The sequence below is a fragment of the Aythya marila genome (genome assembly GCF_965140915.1).
Source record: "Aythya marila genome assembly, chromosome: 18".
In the NCBI taxonomy this organism is placed as follows: domain Eukaryota; kingdom Metazoa; phylum Chordata; class Aves; order Anseriformes; family Anatidae; genus Aythya; species Aythya marila.
Genome location: NC_139059.1, coordinates 8,862,206 through 8,876,601, shown reverse-complemented (window position 1 = coordinate 8,876,601; position 14,396 = coordinate 8,862,206). Strand labels below are relative to the sequence as shown.

The 14,396-nt window shown below is 57.2% G+C and overlaps 2 protein-coding genes and 1 long non-coding RNA gene across 4 annotated transcripts; 2 read left to right on the top strand and 1 right to left on the bottom strand.

Annotated features, from left to right (window-relative positions):
- Positions 1-32: 32 nt before the first annotated feature.
- GALK1 (galactokinase 1) lies at positions 33-5,636 on the bottom strand. The gene is made up of 8 exons (XM_082774906.1): positions 5,447-5,636; positions 4,822-5,011; positions 4,403-4,522; positions 3,762-3,897; positions 3,218-3,399; positions 2,945-3,095; positions 2,416-2,578; positions 33-2,009 (listed from the first exon to the last, which is right to left on the bottom strand). The coding sequence occupies exons 1-8, from the start codon at positions 5,603-5,605 to the stop codon at positions 1,938-1,940; spliced, it is 1,173 nt and encodes a 390-aa protein (XP_082631032.1). The 5' UTR covers positions 5,606-5,636; the 3' UTR covers positions 33-1,937.
- Positions 5,637-6,443: 807 nt separating this feature from the next.
- LOC309885046 lies at positions 6,444-7,349 on the top strand. The gene is made up of 3 exons (XR_014318724.1): positions 6,444-6,776; positions 7,062-7,169; positions 7,280-7,349. It is a non-coding gene; the product is annotated as an uncharacterized lncRNA (long non-coding RNA).
- A 2,459-nt stretch (positions 7,350-9,808) lies between these two features.
- LOC309885224 (uncharacterized protein) lies at positions 9,809-14,369 on the top strand. Of its 2 annotated transcripts, none has more exons than XM_082774940.1 (4): positions 9,809-9,998; positions 10,082-10,584; positions 11,199-11,258; positions 11,781-14,369. In XM_082774940.1, exons 1-2 carry the CDS (start codon positions 9,810-9,812, stop codon positions 10,298-10,300), a joined length of 408 nt encoding a protein of 135 aa, XP_082631066.1. In that variant the 5' UTR covers position 9,809; the 3' UTR covers positions 10,301-10,584; positions 11,199-11,258; positions 11,781-14,369. The 2 variants fall into 2 exon arrangements, with proteins under 2 accessions (XP_082631066.1, XP_082631065.1); XM_082774939.1 differs by having other exon boundaries at positions 9,809-10,584; positions 11,781-11,863; positions 12,283-14,369.
- The last annotated feature ends 27 nt before the right edge of the window (positions 14,370-14,396 follow it).

Genomic DNA, 14,396 nt, shown 5'->3' with positions numbered 1-14,396 from the left:
GTATAGCACTACTTGTGTTGGCCTCTGATGCATTATTTTTTTTTTTTGCATACGATATTGTACAGTTTTCGTAGTATATATATAAATATATTATAAATTTTATTATTTTATTAAAAAACAATGGAGGTGGATGAGATCTATGCTGAGTGTTTGAGGATAAACTGGGACCGTGGCTGCTGAGAAGCATCACATAACTGGAAGAAATTAGTTAAGGTCTTGATCCAAAGGCTGCTAAAACCCATGGAAAGCCTGGTTTTGGGCAGCTGCTGCCTGCCAGCCCTGCAGCCCTCAGCAGCAGGCTGCCAGCAGCTGTGTGTGAACGTCTGCGGGCTGGAGCTGCAGCACTTGCCTGTGGAAGGGCTGAGATCTGCTGGGAAGCAGGATGAGAGGAACGGTTCCGTTACGGTGCCTGGAGCTGAGAACAGTGCTTGGGACATCACACAAGGCTGACGTGGACAGAGATTGTGGATGGAAAATGTTGGATTGCCTTTAAAAGCCCTTTTGCCCAACAGCAATGCCCCAAAAGGGAGCTGTGAGCACTCGGTAAACACAAGGGAGGAACGGGACTGGGAAGAGCAGCATTTCTTCAGGCTGAGCTTATCTCCTGAGCCTTTCTCCTTGGCTTTAGCCGTCCTTGGACAGTGCTGGGTGCGGGGCTGAGCCAGGACCTTGCTGGGCCTCGTTTCCCAGCTCTGGGCAGGATGCCCAGCATCTCGCCGCCCTCTGCCAGCACAGAACAATTGGGCTCCGTGTCTGGATGAAAGTCACGTTTCCCTGGCTTGTTTCAGCGGCACGGGCACAGGCGAGGAGCTGCTGGAAAAAAAGATCGTGCCCAAAGCAGCAGCTGCCACCTTCCTGGGTTGGTGCTTTCACCCAAAGCAGCAGCTGGCTCTTCTCTCTGGCAGCATCGCCTGCTTGATTTGATCTGAGGCTGCACCTTGGCTTATTTTATTTTTTGGAATCAGAGAAAGATTTTCCAGCTCTGACAGTGCCAAGAGAGCTCCCTCTCCTCGCCAGGCTGCTCATGTGGAGGGGATGGGCTTTACGTGTTTGAGCACAGCTGCACGGGGATGAGCGATGTCCAGAGGGGTCTCCAGGAGTGCAGCTGGAACTGGGGCAGTTTTGAACTTGGAGCAGGGCATCCTTCACCAAACCTACCAAACCTGGGGCTTTCCCAAGCGAGCAGGGATGACTTCCAGCTCCCCTCTCACCCCTGCAGCTGGGCTTTGCTCTCCCAGCCCAGCAGGAACAATTTCCAGCTGCTGCCTCTCCTCCTGCCCAGGAGCTCCACGACCCTGTGCTTTGAAAAGACCGAACTCAGCCTCAAACAGGAGCCCCTTTTCCAAGCATTTTAACCAAAGGCTATCCTGTTAAGAGAAGTGTACAGCTCCCCAGCTGCTGCTCTCCCTGGCAGCACATGCTCCCTGCGTGCACGAGGCTATGTCCCCAACAGTGTCACTTTTTAATTCTCGGCTGGTCACTCGGGCTGTTGGTGTTCCAGGTCAATCCGCCAGCAGATCTCCGATCAGATGACTCCCTATTGCACTCAATAAATATTTTCTCTGGTCTGCCTCTTCCTTTTTCTTTTCAAAAGCATTGTTTCCCCCTAGGCCCTCCACCTGCACCAGCAGATGCAGGATGCGCTCCCGGGGGCTTCTGCCCGCAGCCCCCCAGTCACTACTGGCATGGGGCGCTTACACCAGTGTGAATGTGAACTGGATCCACCAGTCCCTGCTGGGGAGAGGTCCCCAGAGTCCTTCGTGGCTCAGCTTGGTCCAAGCAGGTGCAGAACGTGCAAATGTTTTACTTTTATTAAGCAAACGATGCAGGCACACAGCTTGGCTCCCTGGTGGAGCGAGGAGAGCGGCTGCTGTTCCTGTCCCAGCAGGGACACGATCCCAGCACGGATCCCGGCTCGGACAAGGTGCCTGCTGCTTCTACAGGGGCAGCACCTTTGCCCCATCCGAGGGTTTGGAGATGTAGAAGGTTGCAGTGCCGCTGTACTTCTCCTAAGGGACAAGAGGAGCAGTAAGTGCTCACTGCACGCTGCTGGTTTCGGAGAGCATTGGTGACAGCACTAGGATTGTCCCTGGGCTGCGGCTACCAGCACTGAGCTCAGCACTGCCTATGGATTGTTTTTCCCTAGATTGATTTAGCTGCCCCAAAGCTCACCTGCCACTTTTTTGCTCCTTTTCTTGATGCAGTAAAGCCCTTCAGCAGTGCTCTGCAGCCAGCACAGTGCAAACTGCCTGGAAGAGCTTAGCAGCATCGGTGGACACGGGGATATCCCTGTGCATGAGGGCTACCCTGACCCTAACTGCCTTAGGATCACAGCTTCAACATCACCACAGGCCCATGCCTCAGTGCATTTTAGGGATCTTTAAGTCAATCTCCAGGCACTTTTCTGCTGTGTACCTGGATGTGTTGCTGGGCCCTCTCTGCAGCCTCAGCCACCAGCAGCGTCACTGTGCAGCCGCCAAAGCCTCCTCCCGTCATCCGGCTGCCATAAACCCCATCGACCTCCAGAGCTGCTGCTACCAGCTCATCCAGCTCCGGGCAGCTCACGTCGTAGTCGTCCCTGGAGAGAGGAGACCCGGGGTCAGCCCCATGCTGCACCCCACCGCAGCAAGAAGGGCTGAAACACGTCTCAGTGCGCCCACTGCTGCAAAAAGCAGCACCCCGGGATGCCTGCAGACCCCAGCCCGGTGCTTTTCCTATAAAGGCACTTGTTTATAGGAGCAAGGCGCTCTGGCTGTGAGAAAAGGGACCCTGTAAGGTACTTGACCAATTGGCCAGGGATGTGCAGAGGTCTCTGGGGCTTTTCCCCAAGCTGTTACAGGCTGAACCAGGAGAGAGATGCTGGGCAGGACCCGTGCCTGGCTGCATCCCCAGCTGAGCGACCCCCATGACCAACACCAGCTCCCCAGCCCCAGCACATCCTCACCGCAGGGAGTTGTGGCTCTCCACCATCAGCCTCCCGAATGTGCCGTAGTCCCTGTCCTGCAGCGCTTGTGCTGCCCGGACCGTGCGCTCGATCTCGCCGATGACGTGCCTGGCACGCCGGTACACCTCCTCGCCCAGCCGGCCCCTGGCCGCTGCGGGGACACGCACACCCCTAAAGCAAAGCCCCTCCAGCTGGGGAAGGAGGAACACGGCCGCATCCCGCGACCACATTTCCCTGCCCCATCACGCTACCCCTTGGAGCAGCCAAGCCCACCTTCCAGCTCGGCCATGGTGGCGTCCCGCAGGCTGGCCTTGCCAAGCGCCGCCGCCGCCTCCTGACACTGCCGCCGGCGCGTGGGGTACTCGCTGCCCGTCAGCGCGTGCCGCACGTTGGAGTTGGTGATGAGGACGGCCAAGCTGGCATCGGTCAGCGGGACGGGGACGGTCTCCAGGGACCTGCAGCGAGAGAACAGCACGGGCGGCGCGCCCGTCCCCACTGATTTCTCCAGTGAGGCCACGTGGCACGCAGCCCGTGCCTCGCCGGGGCAAAGTCCGCATGGTTTAGGATTTCTCTTGAGCAATTCTCTCCTTCCCAATTATTAGTCCCAAATTAGGCCCTCATGACTTTGCAGGAAAGCCAGCCCAGGCACAAGGGAAAGGATGCACGAGGAGCAATCGAGGCACCTCGGACTAGCCCCAGCCCCATGGTGAGATTTTGGGTTGGGGGTTTAATGCCTCCCCGCAGCTCTGTTTCATGGCCATAGGATCAGCTCGTCCCCAGCCCCAGCTCGCAGGCACGTGCCCGAGGAGGTGCTGACCTGCAGTCGATGAGCAGCGCGTGGCCCTCCTTGCCCATCACGGATATGAACTGGTCCATGATCCCGCAGGGCATGCCAGCAAACGTGTGCTCTGCTTTCTGGCATGCCAGCGCCTTGGCCACCAAATCGCCATCGTCTGTGCCAGAAAGGAGAGGGCCAGGGGTTAGCAGCTCCGGGATGGTCGCCCCCTGCCCTGGAGCAGGGTGAGCAAAAGTAATGGTTTGCTTTCACTGGGGTTCGCCAAAGGGCAGCCATCGTGATTTGCACCCTACAGTGTCCAGTGCTGAGCTGCCCCATCCTGGCTGTGCAGCCCCCACTTTGTCCTCTGGAGGATTTTGTGTTTGTGGGATGTGGAGAACTGGTGCCCTGGGTGACACTGAGTGCTGCACGCAGCTGTGGGACGGGGTTTGTTAAAGCATCAGCTGCCAGTGTTTGTGGCTGCATCACTGCAAATCACCTGTGGCAGCCTGGGGTCCTCAGATCCAGCTGGTTCTGATAATTTGCTGCTTATATCTCAGCTGGCTGCAGCTGAGGCTGCTCAACAGAACAGCAGCATCTCTCTGATGGCTGCAGGGTGTCTCTGAGGATAGCTCTGACAAGGGAACCGAGGCACTGGGGACAAGGACCAGCAAGGACCGTACCGGGGCAGAGCTGCTGCAGGAAGGTGTAAGTAGCCACCTCCAGAGAGGCAGAGCTGGAGAGGCCGCCGCCGAGGGGGACGTCGCTGGCTATCACAGCATTGAAACCAGGCACGGGACCACCTGTGGGAACAGAAGGGAGGAGAGGGGCTGTGAGCCCCCTGTAGGGCTGGGGGCTGCCCTGCCCCACAGCTCCTGGGGATTCAGCTCCCAGCGGAGAGAAGCCCCTGCTTAATATTATTTTTTTTTTAATGCATAGTGACCCACAGAGGGAGTTTGGGCTTCTCTCCACCCCAGTGCTGTGATCCTTGGAGCTGTGAGCACCTCTGCTGGAGCCTGGTCCCACCAGCAGCTGCTCCAAAGGGATTTTTGGCACCCACTGGCCATGAGAACATGGAGAGGGAGGAGAGCTCTGGCCTTACCCCGGTAGTGCTGGATCACGCCCTTGACGTAGTTGGCCCAGTGTGGCTGCCCGGGGCTCAGGGGGCTGCTTTTGCTGGGAGCTGGGAACTGCACCCTGTGGGGCTCATCCGCTGCCTCCGAGGTGGTGAGGATGGAGATGGTCCCGTCCTGCGTGGGGGACCCCACCAGCACCGTCCCCAGCTGCAGGGCCTGGCGGGGGGACACGGGCTGAGCGCCAGCCCCCAGGGGATGTCCCCCTTGGTGGCAGGGGACAGCCGGGGGCTGCTCCCACCCGCACCAATGGCACCCTACAAGCATCACCCTCAACTCTTCCCACGTGTCAGCACCCAACATCCCAGCCTTGGAGGGATCCCAAAAATAATCCCAGCACCCAAACGTTGCCCCCAGCCTGGGGGGCACCTTGGGGCTCAGCTCAGCAGCAAAACCTCTTCCTGCAAGGCTTTTGGGGAAGCTTCTTTTCCTGTTCCTTGGCCTCCCAGCAACTCGCTCCGCGTTTGCTTTAGGGCCGAGCTCGGGCTCCTTGCAAGCCCCCCAAGGAAGCCGGGCAGCCCCTGGCCACCTCCATCCTCCCCAAATCCCACCCCGGGGGATGCCGCGGGGCTCGGGGCAGCCGGGCGCCCTTACCATGGGCAGCACGAAGCCGCCGTTGTAGTCGGTGTGCTCGCCCAGCAGATTCACTCGCCCGGGGGCCCAAACCGCCCCGGCAGCCGCAGCCCCCCCGAAAGCCTCCCCGTAAGCCCTGCAGGCTGCAGCCAGCAGCGGGGCAGCCCCGGGCCCTGCCATGGCTGCAGAGCACGGAACGGCTCGGATCCGATCGGCCCCGCTCCGCCCCGACGGGGGCCGGGCTCGAACCCGCGACGCCGCGGGGCGGGGATGGGGTGGGGAGGGGGGGGCCGGGGCCGAGCTATGGGGTTGGGCAGGCGCTGTGTGGATAGGCTGTGGCGGCCGGCAGCGGAGCCAATCTGTGCGGTTTTTAAAAATAAAGATTCCTATATCCGTGTTTACATCCCTGCATCCTCGTATATATATCCCTGTGTTCGTGTATACAGCCCTATATCCGTCTCTTTATCCTTGTATATATCCTTATACATCCCTATATCTATCCCTATATCTGTGTATGTGTCCCTATATCCATCTGTTTATCAGTTTATACATCCCCATGCATTCCCATATCCATGTACACATCCCTATAGCCTTGTATATCACAGAATCACAGAATTTTCTAGGTTGGAAGAGACCTCAAGATCATCGAGTCCAACCTCTGACCCGATGATCCCTATAGTCATGTCTACATCCCTATATCTGTCTCTTTATCCTTGTATATATCCTTATATATCCCTATATGCTTATATATGTCCTTATATTCGTGTATGCATCCCTATATCTACCTCTTCAGCCTTGTATGCATCCCTATACCCATCCCTATATCCGTGTACGCATCCCTATACCCTTGTATATATCCCCATATATATATATCCTTTTATTTGTGTGTACATCCCTATATCCTTATATATCTATCCCTATCCCGATGCCTATATTTTGCTAATATATAGACAGACTGACACAAATATACACCCTTCAGTCACTGGTACGTGCGTTTGATGCCTACACAACACCCGAGCATGCTGTATGTAGGTGTGCGGTTATACACACGATGTCTCTGCCGTACCTCCGCACGGTAACGCCCGCCTCTGCCTCTCATACTTGTGCAAATACATACCGACGTGTGTACACAAGCTGACGTGTCACGAGCACCTATGGGCAAGGCGGTGCGAGTGGCCGTGTATAGGTGTGACAGGGGCTCGCGTGCCCCCCGTGCTCGTGGCTGACCCGTGTGGGGTGGCGCCTGAGCTGGGTGCAAGCCCCCCTGGGCCCAACGGGGTGCGGGAGGTGCCCAGTGCCTCCCGGTTGTGTCCGATGGCTGGGAAGGAGCCGCTGCTGAGCGCCCTCAGAGGTGAGAGCAACCCCGGGGGTTCCTCGGTGTGGGGTCTGAGCAGGGGGAGCCCAAGGCAGGGGGTGTCGTGTTTGGCCCTGCTGCAGCACGACCCGTTGTTTGCGTTGGCTGCGCCCATGCCTCGTTATAAGGAAGTTTTCTGGAGTTTCTGCCCGCTGTCAGGGTGGGTCTCACCCTGCTCGCACCCTGGGCACCTCCCATGGTGCCTACCCAGGGCTGTTTGCTCCCCAACAGCCCCCCCCCCCAGCCTGAGCACCCAAGGGTGCTGCTCCTCCCCTCCTGCAGGTGAGGTGCTGCGGCTGCGGGAGGCCGGGGGGCCCTGCCCGGACACCTCCCCACACCTCGCCTCCATCTGCCAGCTGCTGGAGAGCGTCCTGCGCAAGGGGCTCCGACGTGAGTGTGCCTGGGCACCTGCACGGAGCAGGGGCTCTGGTGTCCCCCCTGTGTCCCCCACGTGCAGCTGAGGCCCTCGCGCTCTTCTTGTGGCTCTTCTTGTCCCACAGAGCCGGTGTGGGGCTTGCGGAGACGGGATTATTGGCACTGCCTGGAGCAGCTTCCCCAGGGGGACGGCGGCAGGTGAGCGGCGATGGGGACAAAGCGCAGCCGTGCTCACCCCAAAACCCCCAGCCACAGCGAGGGTGCTCCCCGAGGGCTGAGCCCCAAACCATTTTCCCTTCTCTCCCAGCAGGCCAAATCCTCTCTCTATCAGCATCCGAAGAGCCGCCACCTGCCCCAAGGTGCTGACAGCACAGGGCCGTGGCCGCTGCTTCCTACGCTCGGCACTGCAGGGGAAGGCGCTGGCGGCGGCCCTGCGGCAGCTGGCGCACAGCCCCCGGCTCCTGGAGGTGTGCAGCACGTGGGGACCCCACGGGACGGGCACCTTCGTGGCTCCTTTTTAGCAGCCTCATGGCTCTTCTCGATGTCTTTCAGTTCTACGACCCGGCGAGCTCCATCCTCGGCAATGAAGTCCTCCTGGGTAAGCCGGGGGCTCCGGGGAGGAGGGATGGAGCCTGCAGCTGTGGGCATGCTGCTGAGGGGGAGAGAAAGGAGCTGGGTGTGATTTATTTATTTTTTTTTTCTAAGCCAAGCTCAATGGTAAAATCTAAGTAGGCTGCTGCAGTGATGGAGAAGAAGGTGGAAATGTTTAAAGAGGGCTTGAATCAGTCTGAGGTTGGTTTGAGTGTCGTGGGGCCAGGCAAATTGCTCCTGAAGTGTTTTCTGTGCTAGTTTTTTGTACCAAGGGTGGTGATGGAGACACACTCCAAGGGGTGCCTGGGCTGCCTGGCCACCCAGCTGTGATCTCTGAGGGACTGGGTGAAAGCTTTTCATCAAAATCAGGCGCTCAATAACCCTGAGTTAGCTGCCCCTAGATGCCTTGTAAGTCGTGGCTCCTCAAGGAGCCAGGTGAGGGGTACATGCGGAGTGGAGGGTCTCTCCCTAGAGCATCATTAGTTACACTGAAAATGGCTTTATTTACACAAAAACTGCTTTATCTACACCTCAGCTGTGTCCCTGTGAGGCTGCAGCTGCTGGGGCCCAGCAGTGACGCTGCCTCTCCGTCCCCTTCCTCCCTGCAGAGCCGTTCCTCTCGCTGGTGCTGGTGGTGACAGAGATGGATTTCTCCCTGGATCTGCAGGTGCGGCGATGAATCGGGTGTGGGGGCCCCAACCCCTTCCCCGCCGGCCCCAACGGCGCCGCGCTGCTTTGTTTGCAGAACTGCAGCTTCTTGGACGAGAGCTGGCTGCTGCCGGTAAGAGCTCGCTGCTCCCTGCTGCCACCCGCTCCGGCCCTTGCTGGAATGTCAAACTGGGAGAATAAGGAATTGCTTGGTTTGGAGGGATTGCCACGCCGCTCTCCGGCCATCTGCGGCCGTATGGAAACTGGGTCGGGCTCCCCAGCACGAGTGGAGCTGCCTCTGCGCTGAGGTTGGATCCCGCAGGGTGCCTGCGCTGTCACCAGGAGCAGATCCTGGCATCGCCCTGGGCGTAAAACCAAGCAAAACCAAGCCAAGGCAGCACTGAGGCATAAATCATTGACATAGTTTCCCCATGCTCCCTTCTCCACTTTATTGCCAAAAAAAATCCCTGTTTTTCTGGGCTTACAGGCAGAATGCGGGTCACCTGGTTTTGTTCTCCTTTTTGCTCGCTGTAATATTTTTGCTCACTGTAATATTTGTGCATTTGCACAGAGGCCACAAACAGCAGGGATGCCTCGACGTCTTCCAAAATCGCAGAGCATCCCTCTGTCACCTGTTTTAACCCCAAAGCAGCCCCGAGAAGCTGCCAGAGGCCTGTGCGTGCAGGAGGCAGGGCTCCCGCTGGCTTTCACGCGCTGCTGGCCACGAGCGCTCCTGGCTGCCTCTCAGCTCCCTGCCTAATGCGCCGTGACAGCGAGGGCTGCTGCGAGCCGCGGCGTCTTGGAGAAGGGGCAGCGGCATCCCCCGGCTGCATGGGGACACGTGGGGAGAGGGAGAGGAGCTCAAAATTCATTTATGGGGCTGGATCTTTGCTTTTTGGGGTTGGTTCCAGGCAGGTTTGTATCTCATGAGTGTGGGCGCGGTAAATGAGGAGGGTGAGCGGCCACTGATGGTCCCTGTCTGGCTTCAGAGATTAGGGACCAGCCTCTGTGGGCTCCCAAAGCCTTGGTTTGTTTGGGCCAGAAATAACCCACAGCAAGGGATCCTGCGCTGCCCTCTGTCCTGGTCACACAGGGGAAGGAGCAGGAGCTCCTTGGGTGTCCTGGGGCCACTGTCACCAGCCGCTCTCTTGCAGGTGTGCATCACTTACGAGACGGTCCCGTGCCGAGTGCTGGGGATGGTGATCAGGTAGGAGACCTCAGTCCTCCTCCTCCAGCAGGATCTGGAGGCCCGGGCAGTCAAGCTGCCCTGAAAAGGGGAGACAAAGACCCCTGAGAGCACCGGAGCTGAGGCTGGGTCTGTCTTGGGTCCTTCTTTCCCCCATCATCCCGGCGTCTGCAGGGAGGCTTTTCCCTCCCTCCGCTTATCCATGAACAATTGCCGCTGGCACAAAAGGGATGAGGGGATGGGGATGGGTCCTGGGGGCTGAGCCGTGGCTCGGCCGGGCCCACAGGTACGTGGATGGCCGAGTCTTTGTCACCGAGGTGCTCCCCGAGAGCCAGGCGGAGGTGGACGAGGTGGTGCTGGCCGGCGACGTCCTGGACGAGATCAACGGCTGCTCGCTGCGCAACGCCTCCAGCGGGGAGGTGGGGCACGGGGGGCTGGCACGTCCTCCCCTCTGCCTCCTGCACCCTGTCCTCCCTCTGCCTTGCTCCATCCTTCCCTGCAGGCCGGGGCGATGGTGCAGAAGCTGAAGGGCCAGCCGCTGAGCTTCCGCGTGCTGCGGTGGCGGGGCCACAATGGAGAGGTCTACGAGCCCCTGCTGCCCTACCTGAAGGTCCTGAAGGAGAAAGAGCCCCGCTTCCAGCTCCAGCGCCACCCCCGGCGCCGGGTCGAGAGGGAGACGAGGAAGGTGCAGGGGGGCAGGTGGGCACCTTGGGGGGGCTAAGGAGGGGCTGCAAGCATCTTCCCTGCCAAAAAGCAGCAGGAGGATGCACGGGGTCCTCTTCTCCGCAGGTTGCTCTACAACGTGAGGTACCTGGGCCGGAGCAGCGTTGGGATGGTGAGGAGACGGGCAGGGATGTGCCCGTGGGTTATTTGTCTGGTGGGTTTCTTCTTAAGTGCAGGGGGAGTCGTTCCCATTCCTTCCTTCCCACTCTGTTTCAGTTTGGTGGCAAGGAGGTGCTGGAGTGGGCCATCCCCGCCGTGCTGGAGAGGGGCTCAGCACCACGGGTGAGCGATGGGGAGTGGGGGGTGCTCCTGCTTGGAAAACACCGGGAGGCTGAGCCTGGGCCCAGAGGTGCTGTTAGGCTCGGGTCGCTGTTGTTTGAGCCTTCAGGGGTTGGTCATGGAAATGCTGAGATGAGAGAGTGTTGGGTGGTGGTAAAAAAGGGTGGAACATGGCCTCAAACTGGGCCCTGGGTGCTCAGAGGGAGAGAGGACAAGGCCAGCCCGTGGGTGCTCGCCCTCTGCTGTTCCAGGGCTGGTGGCCTTGGCGCAGGGACCTGGCTGTGATACTGAAGTTCTGCTGTGGATCCGCGATCCTAAAAGATCCTTGGAAGAGAGGAGGCCCCTACATCTTCACCCCACCCTTCAATTTTTTTCCCCTTTTTTTCCTTTTTAAATCCACATCTGAAGCACGGTGAAGTTGGTCTCTTAGTTTGCAGTCTCCATCTCCTCTTTTGACCTGAGGGTTTTGCCACCAGCAACCAGAAAGTTCTTGGAAAGCTGCGCTTCATCGCCATTCATTACCTCTGCTTTTGGATAATCTCAGTCTTGCAAGAGTCTTATTAAAAACAGAGCTCAGGAGCTGTGATTATTAGGGCTCTTTTCTTTCCCCTGTTCAGGAGGTTTTATTTGATGTGAAGGAAACGGAAATCCTGGTACAAGAGAAGGCTTCTTCCAAGGTGAGCGAGTGACACCCGTGGGTAGCCAAAGCTTCGCAGGATGAGTTGGGAGCTGGGCCCCAACTCTTTCTCCAAGAGGGATTTCAAAACATAGGTAGAGACAGTGGGGGGCCAAAAATAGATGAGGGTTAAAGGTTTTAGGCAGGTTTGCCACCCACAAAGGCTGTTTGAGCACGGTTTTCGGAGCTGGCCACGTTTGTTCCTATGCGGGATGTGTTCCAGGGTGCACGTTGTGCAGGCACAGCCTGGGCTGTACATGTGGTCTGGCGCTGAGCAGCCATGTGCTGTGCAGGATTGATGCCCCCGGAGTTTTCTTTGTCTTGTTTCTGGCTTGTGTGTAGAGCATTGCACCTTGACTGCCCGTGGTGGTGTTGGAAGGGACCTGGTCGGGTTTTGTGCGTGTGGCTGGGGCTGTGCCACTCACCGTGGGACTGGGACACTGCCCAGGGGAAGGAGCAGCCCTGGGGACAACGTAGAGCGGCAGCAGCACCGTGCCCCAGCCTCCCCTCGTCCCTTGCACAGGTCCTGTTCCGCTACCTCTACCCCGAAATCTCCTGCGTGGGACGCCGCCGGGACAGCAGCCGTTTGTTCGCCTTCTGCGTTGTGTAAGTGTCACCCACGGGCTGTGTGGCTCCTTGACACAAGGCGAGCATTGAGCAAGGGTGCAGCACCTGCAGGGGCAGGCAGCAGAGCCCCCCAGCAGCGGGGACCCAGTGCCGTGGGACAAATGCATCCCCCAGGGCAGAGCCTGGCTCGAGGAGCCTCAAGGTCGTGGCCAAAGCGAGCCACGTGCGGTGTGACCAGCGTGGAAAATCAGCGCCAGTAGGGCAATGCTTTGGCCAGCACACGGGACATGCAGCGGGGCTGGGAGTGGGCATCCTGCCCCAAAAGGGGGATGTAGGGGGGATGCGGGTCCTGGAAACACAGCACTGAGCCCGCCGCGTGGCTGCTCGTGCGACTCCAGGAGCTGGCGCTTGGTCCCTCCCGAGTCCTGGCGCTCTCTGATGCGTGTTTCCACATTTAGCTCGTCCCCGGAGAGCCCCGAAGGGAACACGTTTGACTGTCTAGTGTTTGCATCGGGTTCAGAGCAAGAATGCGAGGAAATCATCAAGAGAATTGGTAAGGGAACATTTTATTTCTTCAGATATAATTACAGTAAAATGTGGAGTACCAAGAATTGCTATTCCATGCCACCACATGCAAGATCTAACAATTGCTTTTGTAGAGATTACTAAGATGAATAGATACTTTAATAGGTTTTTTCTTTTTATTTTTTTTTCCTTTAGAACTGCTTGACAATTATTTTAAGAAACAGCTTCTAGGCATACCCAGATGTTTCATTGTTTCCACTAAGTACTTGGAGGAAACTTTGTTTTCGAGGGATGTTATTTTACAACATGCTTTTCCTCCAGGAGCCCAGCCTGCTACTGCCATTTAACACCAGATCAAGTATTACTAAATCCCATCACTCGCAGTTCCTATTTATAACCAGCCTATGTACAAGCTTCGCAAGTTAGGTGGCTCCTGGGCTACTGCTGACCCCTGGTTTCTTGTGGAACATCCTTGCTCGGTGTCCCCTGGGAGGGCTGTGCCCGGCAGGAGGCACCTGTGAGGTCTGTGTGGGATCTGCAGCCCAGCTCCTCCCTGTGCTGTTACCCAAAAACCTGAAGGCAGCTCCTGAGGCAGACAGATAAAGGCGCTGAGGTGGTAACAGCCCCCTCTGATCAGCTTCCAGCCAGCCCTTGAAAACAATTAAGTTCACAATTTAGGTGCAATGAATTATTTTTCTCTCCTGGTTCAGCAGTGAGGAAGAGCGTTACCTAAAATCTAATCTTAGGTCACTTAAAGTTGTATTTTTAGCAGCTCCGTGGCAGTTATGATAATGATCCTAACCAGGGGCTGCGTTTGTTCCAAGTACGTTTGGAGCAGATAGGGAAGGGTGTTGAGGAAGTTGTGTAAGAGCCCATGGTAATGAGCACTTGTTTCTCCAGCTGCAGGATTTAAACACACCGAGTGGTTTGTCTGATAAGGGCCAGCCCTGGCTTGAGCCCTGTGCTCCCCCCTGCTCTGCTGACCCAGCTCAGGATAACCCAAAACCCAGCACCCCCGTGGGTGAGGCTGGGGGTCCAGCTCCCGTGCCTGGCCGGAGCGGTATTTTTGTACTTTCAGGATGTTGCTGTAGAAGGAAGTGCTGTAAACGCATCCGGTCTTAAAACAATTGCATGCGTGGCCAGCGTTGACTTATTGCCTGCTCTCTTGTATAAACAACTCTTTCTTCCTCCCCAAATGCTTCTTTCTCTGTGGATATTTTTTTATTGAAATAAATCAAGATGGACTAGCTTGAGCTACTTCCTTGTGCAACTTCTGCCTTCACTTTAGCCTTACCAGCATATCCTGTTCTTTAAGAAGCGAGGAAAGCCGGTCTAGCAATTCCCATTTAGATGTTAATTACCTGTTCCAGATGTAGTCTGAGCAGCTTTTCCATACCACAGCTTATTAAGGCCTGGCTGTTCCCAGCAACACTACTAAGAAAACCAGAACTGTGTTAGCAGGAAGCCCGGAGGAACAGTCTGAAGCGAAGGTTTGTGTCTAATCCTGTCTCATCAAAAAAGCTTAGCTGAGAAATGAGGCTCTTACCGAGAGCCTAGCAGCCCTCTCCGGTTTGCCAGGCAGCCCATCTGCACTCAGATTGTCTAATTAGGTCTCACATTTGCATACCATCCTGCACTGCTACAGCATAGCTACTGCATTACCTTGGGCTTAGTCATGGGGCACCATCACAGAAGCAGGGAGAGGCAGCAGCCAGCACCTCAGCCCCACAGGGGTGTCCCAGGCTCCAGGACACAGCCCTGGCCCAGCAGGGTAGAGGCTGGGGGTTTCACTGCAGGCAAGCCAGCGTTAACACTTCACCATGAACTTCCCCTACAGGTACAAAAAGGGAAGAAAAAAAGCTTAGCACTACAGCTGTGCCTGAGCAGCTGCCACCACTAAACAGTTACACTTTAACAGAATTCCCCCCAGAGAAGGCAGCTGGAGCTTAGCCCAGGCCTGTCCACCTACCCCTCTGCTCCCTCAGACAGGGCCCCAACTACAGCAAGGCTCCTAAAAACTCAAGGGTGACCAGGGCAGGTTCTCTAG